The sequence below is a fragment of the Sander vitreus genome, chromosome 2 (genome assembly GCF_031162955.1).
Source record: "Sander vitreus isolate 19-12246 chromosome 2, sanVit1, whole genome shotgun sequence".
In the NCBI taxonomy this organism is placed as follows: Eukaryota; Metazoa; Chordata; class Actinopteri; order Perciformes; family Percidae; genus Sander; species Sander vitreus.
The window spans coordinates 2,755,253-2,762,752 of record NC_135856.1 but is presented as its reverse complement, the minus strand read 5'-3'; the positions used below and the strand labels follow the sequence as shown (position 1 = coordinate 2,762,752).

The 7,500-nt window shown below is 43.8% G+C and overlaps 2 protein-coding genes across 2 annotated transcripts in view; one reads left to right on the top strand and one right to left on the bottom strand.

Annotated features, from left to right (window-relative positions):
* The first annotated feature begins 1,953 nt into the window (after window positions 1-1,953).
* LOC144532314 (uncharacterized) lies at window positions 1,954-4,177 on the top strand. Its single transcript, XM_078273011.1, has 2 exons — window positions 1,954-2,699; window positions 3,487-4,177. Exons 1-2 carry the CDS (start codon window positions 2,574-2,576, stop codon window positions 3,793-3,795), a joined length of 435 nt encoding a protein of 144 aa, XP_078129137.1. The 5' UTR covers window positions 1,954-2,573; the 3' UTR covers window positions 3,796-4,177.
* A 1,891-nt stretch (window positions 4,178-6,068) lies between these two features.
* Window positions 6,069-7,500, bottom strand: part of LOC144532306 (ras-related protein ORAB-1) — a 12,343-nt gene continuing 10,911 nt past the window's right edge. The window contains exon 6 of the mRNA XM_078272999.1: window positions 6,069-7,500. This exon is cut by the window's right edge and continues 276 nt beyond it. The gene's annotated coding sequence lies outside the window, so the exon portion shown is untranslated.

The following is a 7,500-nucleotide window of genomic DNA, read 5'->3' as shown; positions in this document are numbered from 1 at the left end:
CTTTGTGTTGTCGACAGCCTAAAAGAAGGAAAACTGGTTCCAGAGCGGCACAGACACTCTGCTGGTGTAGAACCACAGACGGTACAATAATAATAATGGACACAGAGACCAGTGAAGGACATTAGAAGCTCTTTCCCGGTGATGGCTGAGCGTTACTGAGCAGCCTCCAACTGAGCTTGAAGACGTAGATGTGACGTGAGCAACCTGTCTGAAAGTTGGAAGTCTTCTGGTAGCTGTGCCAAGAGAAATCTCAATCATTCCCAATCTAGCAGAGACGGAGAGCGTAGGTATATGTAAGGAGATAACATAGACACAGGCTCATTATTGATCACTAAAATGATAGTTAACATTAGTCATTACACTTAAACAGCTGATGGAAGTCCAAACTGCCTGAGAGCTTCTCCTGTACTATACGGTAACTCCTCTACTATGAGACAGGAAGTCTCGTGGTTATGACCCAATCGTTAGCCTATTGTTATAAAAACGTCTGCTACGGAGCCATAACGTGAGCTACAAGGTAATGGAGCCTTTTATACATTGTCGTGTTTCTTTAGAAATAAACAACGGACAAATAGAGTCTTTAAACGCTTCAGATGTAAAGTTATTCTCTGTCAAAGTGACGTCAAAATGAATGGCAGTCAATGGGATGCTAACGGGAGATGATGGCTTGGTAGCATCAAAATGGCGCCATAGGAGCTACGCTTTCTCAGACTGATCTCACTAAGTGGTGTATGTATGACACGCCAATTCGTATGCCATTTTGGCGTGTTATCAAGACGCATAATCGTTTTTTTAGCGTGGCCTCCATTGACCTACATTACGTGTGAAGAAATAAAGCCTCCCCCAATGGGGGTACGTGTCCCCCTAGGGGTACTCTGGAGGACTGCAGGGGGTACGTGTCCCCCTAGGGGAACTCTGGGGGACTGCAGGGAGTACGTGTCCCCCTGGAGGTACTCTGGGGGACTGCAGGGGGTACGTGTCCCCCTAGGGGTACTCTGGAGGACTGCAGGGGGTACGTGTCCCCCTAGAGGAACTCTGGAGGACTGCAGGGGGTACGTGTCCCCCTAGGGGTACTTTGGAGGACTGCAGGGGGTACTCTGGAGGACTGCAGGGGGTACGTGTCCCCCTAGGGGTACTCTGGAGGACTGCAGGGGGTACGTGTCCCCCTAGAGGTACTCTGGGGGACTGCAGGGGGTACGTGTCCCCCTAGAGGTACTCTGGGGGACTGCAGGGGGTACGTGTCCCCTAGGGGTACTCTGGGGGACTGCAGGGGGTACGTGTCCCCCTAGGTTTGTGTACACTAACTACATGTCTAATTCACATAGTCTGTGTTGTGTTAATTATTAAAGTAGTATCTTTATATTGTCGAGGCTAGTTGGTTGGTTTGGCTAACAACGTAGCTAACGTTAGCCATTTAGCCGTTATCGTGGAAGCACGGATAGCCAACAGCTTATCCGTTTGGTCTGAACTATATTAATGAATTAATGAGACAAGTTCATAATGCCCATGGGCATATGCTCATGTTTATTGAGTTCATCAGGCTAATTTGCCAGCTAGTTTCAAGCTAGCCAGGTGATTCGCCAGTTAGCAAGTTTACTAGCCAACAGGCCGTCAGCTAGTTGCTTTGCTAGCTATAATATTTTAACTGGCTATAAATGAACGCGCTTGTTTTTCCTGAAGCTTTTAATGTGAAATGTGAAGGTATAACACAGTGTTTGACTGATTAAAGTATGTAAAAACAGTGAGATAACCTGATATGTCTGACTAAATGCATTTATGTGCAGTTATTTAAGTAATGTGGTGACCCACAATAGGGCCACTTGAGTGAAGGGTTAAGAGATATATAATAAAAAGTTTGGGAACCACTGCTGTAGACTGTTATACTGACAGTCGTGCCCTGAAGGCTCTGCTGTGAGCAGCCACAAATATTCTCGTGAAGTAAAAACATAGACATTTTACATTATGTATGTATTTTGTCATATGAGTTGTATAGCGAGAGAGGGAGGATTGTTATCTCTATATTTTGTGATGCTAAATAAAATGGCTGCTATCTTCACATTGGATTACATTCTGCTGCTAGTCTGCATTGCTTTTGTAATACAGTAGCAATTGTATTTTTGCTTCAGCTCTTTTTGTGTTTGTTTCAGATCAATGGACAGCTTTGTCATTAACGCTTTGACACATTGGCAGCTGACAGACCTTATATAAGAAATATTTGTTTTCCCATCCACAGCATAGCTGAGCTAGTGACTCTACTATGAGGCTGCGGGGTGTGTGTGTGCGTGTGTGTGTGTGCGTGCGCAGCTCTGCTGTTGTCATGTTAACATTGTCAGCCTTGAATATCTTGTACAACTCTGAATATAGCACAGTTAGTTAAGGGTGTGTGTGACACGTTTACTGCCACAGAAACGCAATGACTGTACTCCGGTACTTGGATCTCTGCCGCCTTCCGGCCCAATAATAGGAGGATTAACTAAACTACAAACTAACCAGCTGCAGGGCGGGAATTAACTGCACGTAACAGTTAGCATGGGTTTTATTTTAGTTGGATATTGAATGAAAAAATCACAGGTATGCCATTCCACATCATCTTGACACATATGTCTTCCTGCCAGCCTTGCTTCCACCTTCACCTTGTGGCGAAAGTGGCTCGCCACACCATTCAGGAATGCAGCTTGGCCTTCATCGACCATAAGCCTGTAAGTCCTCAAGCACATCTAAAAGGGGAAACTTTATTCATTTCATCAACATATCTGAGCTCAAGAATGTGTGCACGCACACATGCATATCCAGGTTTGTTTTACTATACTTTTGGGGGACAGGCATCAAATATAGCCTGACAGTATTCGGAAAATGGACGTTCTACAAGCTTACAACGCGTTGGTCACTATCAAAGCATCCTGGGCTTCTACAACACATCAGCAGTGCCACAGGCTGATTACCTCTGTACCACACTGCACTGATGCAGTAACTGGTTCTAAAACAGGCACCAACAAAGTATTGAGTGCAGACATTAACATATTTATCAGAAGGTTGACATTTTTGTACTTAACCCATTACATCTACAAAGCATGTGCAGCCCACCTATCTGACCACCCAACCCGGCTGCCTATGGGCCAGATAGCGTAGTCAGATAGGTGGGCCGCACACATTTTCATCAATTGATTTATGGCTTTTTAGGCCAATTGAGGTCTGAATCCTTTCATAGTTTTCTGTAATGTGAGCTATATGCCATAACCATCAAGACTTGTGTGCAATGAAATGTAGACTATTACAGTTCAGCTTTATGAATAAGAGATGCACTGAATCTTTTCCCAATTGTAAAGCTAACTAGACTTTATCATAAAACAATCATTTCTCTAGTGAGGACCAGGAAAATGATCCTCACAATGTCTATATCTGTATTCTACTATAGTAGTCAGTGGACATTTGGTCCTTACTGGCTCGCACTCCCTCACTTGCTGTCTTGTATTCTTTCTGTTTTAGCCTGGAATAAACATGGTGGAGTACCTCCATGAGGCCAAGGCATGCACACCACACCCCCACATCCTGACGCTGGGGAACGGTCAGAGTGCGTTTCGGGCCTTCGTCATAATAGCTGGACAGGCCCTGGAACAAGAAGCACTGCTACAGGCCGTTGATGTCTGCTTCGAGGCATTCTTTGTCTCTGACATTAAATACCTGAAGCAGTGTGAACATGTGTGGGGATTCATACGGACTGTAATGTATGAAATGCCAGGAGGGGAGTCTAACATGGAAACGTTTGTTCAAAGCAGAACACCGGCGTGCCAGTAGAGCTAATGTCTCTTAATAACGGAGCTATAACTACAGACCTGTTGACTGGTGGCCTGTTGAATGATCAGCCAGTTCATTCGTTATTGTTGTTTTCCTACCTGAGTGATATGAACTGCACCAGTTCCACTATATTGTTGCTATTAATGTAATATAATACATTTTTTCAAAGGTCCCATTATGTTGTTTTGTTTTTGTATTGTTTAAGTGTTTATTGTATAATATGTGCATGAATCTAGCATGTGTTCTGTTCTAGGGTACGTGTCCCCCTAGGGGTACTTTGGAGGACTGCAGGGGGGTACGTGTCCCCCTAGGGGTACTTTTGAGGACTGCAGGGGGGTACGTGTCCCCCTAGGGGTACTTTGGAGGACTGCAGGGGGTACGTGTCCCCTAGGGGTACTTTGGTGGACTGCAGGGGGTCCGTGTCCCCCTAGGGGTACTTTGGAGGACTGCAGGGGGTACGTGTCCCCCTAGGGGTACTTTTGAGGACTGCAGGGGGTACGTGTCCCACCAGGGGTACTTTGGTGGACTGCAGGGGGTACGTGTCCCCCTAGGGGTACTTTCGTGGACTGCAGGGGGTACGTGTCCCCCTAGGGGTACTCTGGAGGACTGCAGGGGGTATGTTTCCCCCTAGGGGTACTCTGGAGGACTGCAGGGGGTCTGTGACATTTTTTGAAAAATGTTTTTCAGTTCCAAGGCTGTAGTTACTTCTACTGTCTTGTTTTTCTCCAAGTTTGTCGCTTTTTTCAAAGTTTTTGTCTCTGTTTTTGACCTATTCTTGCCTTTCTTCATTACTTTTTATACTGTCTTTTTTTCTTCAAAGTTTTTTTTCTGCTTTTTTCAAAGTTTTTGTCACTTTTTTAGAAGTTTGTCGCTTATTTGAATTTTGTATCCCTTTTGTCGCCCTAGTGTTGCCGTCCTCCTTTTTACTGTTCTACTAGTTATTACTATTTCCGACCTATTCTTGCCTTTCTTCCTTCTCTCTCCCGTCTTTCTTCATCATCATCTAAATGTTGTCCAGGTCCAAGGCTGTAGTTTAGTGAATCTATCGCTGACGTCGCTGTATTCTTCCTCTTTATAGACACTTTGTTTTACTACCAAACATTATTCACGCTGGTTAGAGGGTACATGGCTTAAAAAAACCTGTTCAAAGGGGGGAACATTATTGAAAAAAAGCTTGAAAACCACTGGTCTAATCCACCCCTATCCATTATCCAGGTCCCTTACCGCCCCACCATCTAACAAGATGTAGGCTAATTGCCCTGAATAGTAATGATTAGGCCCTATTATTGTTATGATTAGTATTAAATCATATTGAATGACGGCTATGTTCACAGTCTTATTAAAGATAAATGATGTTAATGTTTAATGAAGACTTTAAAGATGACCGATTCATAACGCTGCAGTCTGGAGTTCATTTAAGATGATACTGTGACGTCCCGATCCCATGAAGGCAGCAGAGAGCTGACAGAAAACACAGAAGAGAAGAGTTACGATACCTAATAATACATTTTATTTGTAGAGCACTTTTGTGTGAAACGCCAGTGTTGTTGCATTTATTTCTTTTTTCCAGCAGCAACCTTTTAGGTTGCGTGAGCCTTTAGATCGGGGTCTCCAACAAGCAGCTCTCGAGCTACCGGTAGCTTTCGAGCAGGTTTCTGGTATCTCGCCAGAATAGGTTGAGACCCAAAATGACCAGGATGTTAAAAGTGAGGTAGCTAACTTTGTGGTGTTAAGTGGTAATGTTTTCTTGGACCCTGATGGGAATATTTTTTAGTAATGTAGCTAACTCTGTGGGCTAAAAGAAGTATAAAATAGGCATGAACCTTGACATGAAGTGAAGATTTTTCATAAGCGTTGGGTGTAGACCTTTGTCACGGCAGACATGTTGACATGTCATAGTAGGAAAAGCACAGTTGTATTCAAAACCATTAATGATGGCTGCAGGAGAGGCCCTGGTGTTGTGCATGCTGACTCACTGGAATAGTTCACCATTTCTAGCCACTGGAGGACCATAGGCAGGCTGGGGGGGACTCATATTAATGTTAAAAAACCTCATAAAGTGACATTTTCATGCCATGGGACCTTTAAAAAGCCTGAATTAAAGGGTAGTATATTCCTGTTTGAGCTCCGGTGAAAATACAAGCTGCAGCTGGAGAAATCCAGGCCAAAGATCATCATTCCTCTCAGCTTATAGTTCGCTGAAACAAAGGTCGTACTGAGAACCGTACAAGTGTGAAGAGAGCAAAAAAAAAAAAACACACGAGGACCAACAGTTATCAAAGATCTCCTTCATTGTTTTAATAGTAGACACTGTGCCACAAAAATGTCATGTCCGCAGCCACAAATCACGTGCCGAGAGTACTAATTCCAGCTATTTTATCACGTCATTCGCTTCACTTGCTTTCTCTACACAATTTCTTTTTTTTTTTTTGCAAATCACTCCTTACATTTATGTATAAATATATACAGTTTATAGATTATTCTCGAGCTGGGATGGTGTTTTTTTTTGTCTCGTCTCTTCTCCGGGTTTGTGGTTGTGCCGTTTTTGTCGTAATGTCGAGGAAAAAAACACACACACACACACACACTCACACTCACTCACACACACACGCCTGACGTCACGTCTCCCAATGTAGCACATGCTTATTGTATTGTGAATACCAGCAGAACACACACAAGAGCCGAATATATAGATATATACAGGAATGTTAAACTGCTATCATACAAAGTGGACTCTTTAAAAAGTAAGACGTCCCCGGACGACTGCGGGCATATGAGGGGGGGGATATGCCGACAACACAAGAGCACCGAAGGCATACATGTCGTGTTAAATCTCCTGCCACAAAAGGCACTGGCACGTTTTCTCGTTTTTTTTAAGGGGGATGGGGGATTTGGGGGGGATTGGGTGACACTGTGACGTTTAAAGCAAGTGACGTTTCCTGTCTTGTCTCTTGTGTAAGTTTGAGCAGGAAGCCACTCGCTTCTCGACGGCATCATGACCGCTCACATGCGCAAACCGAGGGGGGGGGGAAAGCATGTGATCCGCTCTGAACATGCATGACGCTGGTTTTTTCCATTTTATTTAAGCATGTGCTTCATTTGAAGTGCTTTACCGATCCGTATATCTGAGGAGATTTGGGGGCTCGGGCGGGTGGGGTGTGGGGTTTGGGGGACGGGTGGGGGACGAAAAAAAGTCATGCTGTTTTCATTTTTATACCACAGCTTAAAATAGCTGTTTTTTTCTTCAGTTTTTAGAAAAAAAGTGACTAATTTGAACCAAAAAAAGAAAAAAAGGAAGGAAGAGCGGGCGATAAAAACCAAAAAACTTAAAACAAAAAAAAAAAAGCTGTATATGTGTGTTTTCACTTTTCATTGGTTAACTTCACACAATGTTAAAAATTGTATACATGTTTGTTTTCTGTTTTTTTCCAGTATGAGTGTGTTTTGGTGAAGTAAGAAGAAAAAAAAACAATATATATAACAGAACCGCCCAGTATGTTTCTGTGGGTTATGGATGGGCTTACCGTCCTATTGCTGACTCTCAAAAGGGTGGGGTGGGATTCTGGTGTTGTAGCTGCACACACACTTACACACCGGTCCATTTAAAGTCTTCCTCCTCTCTCTCTCTTTCCCTCTCTATCTCTCTTTCCCTCTCTCTCTCTCTCTCTCTGTGGTTCTCTTTCCCTGTGGAGCATGGTTACATTG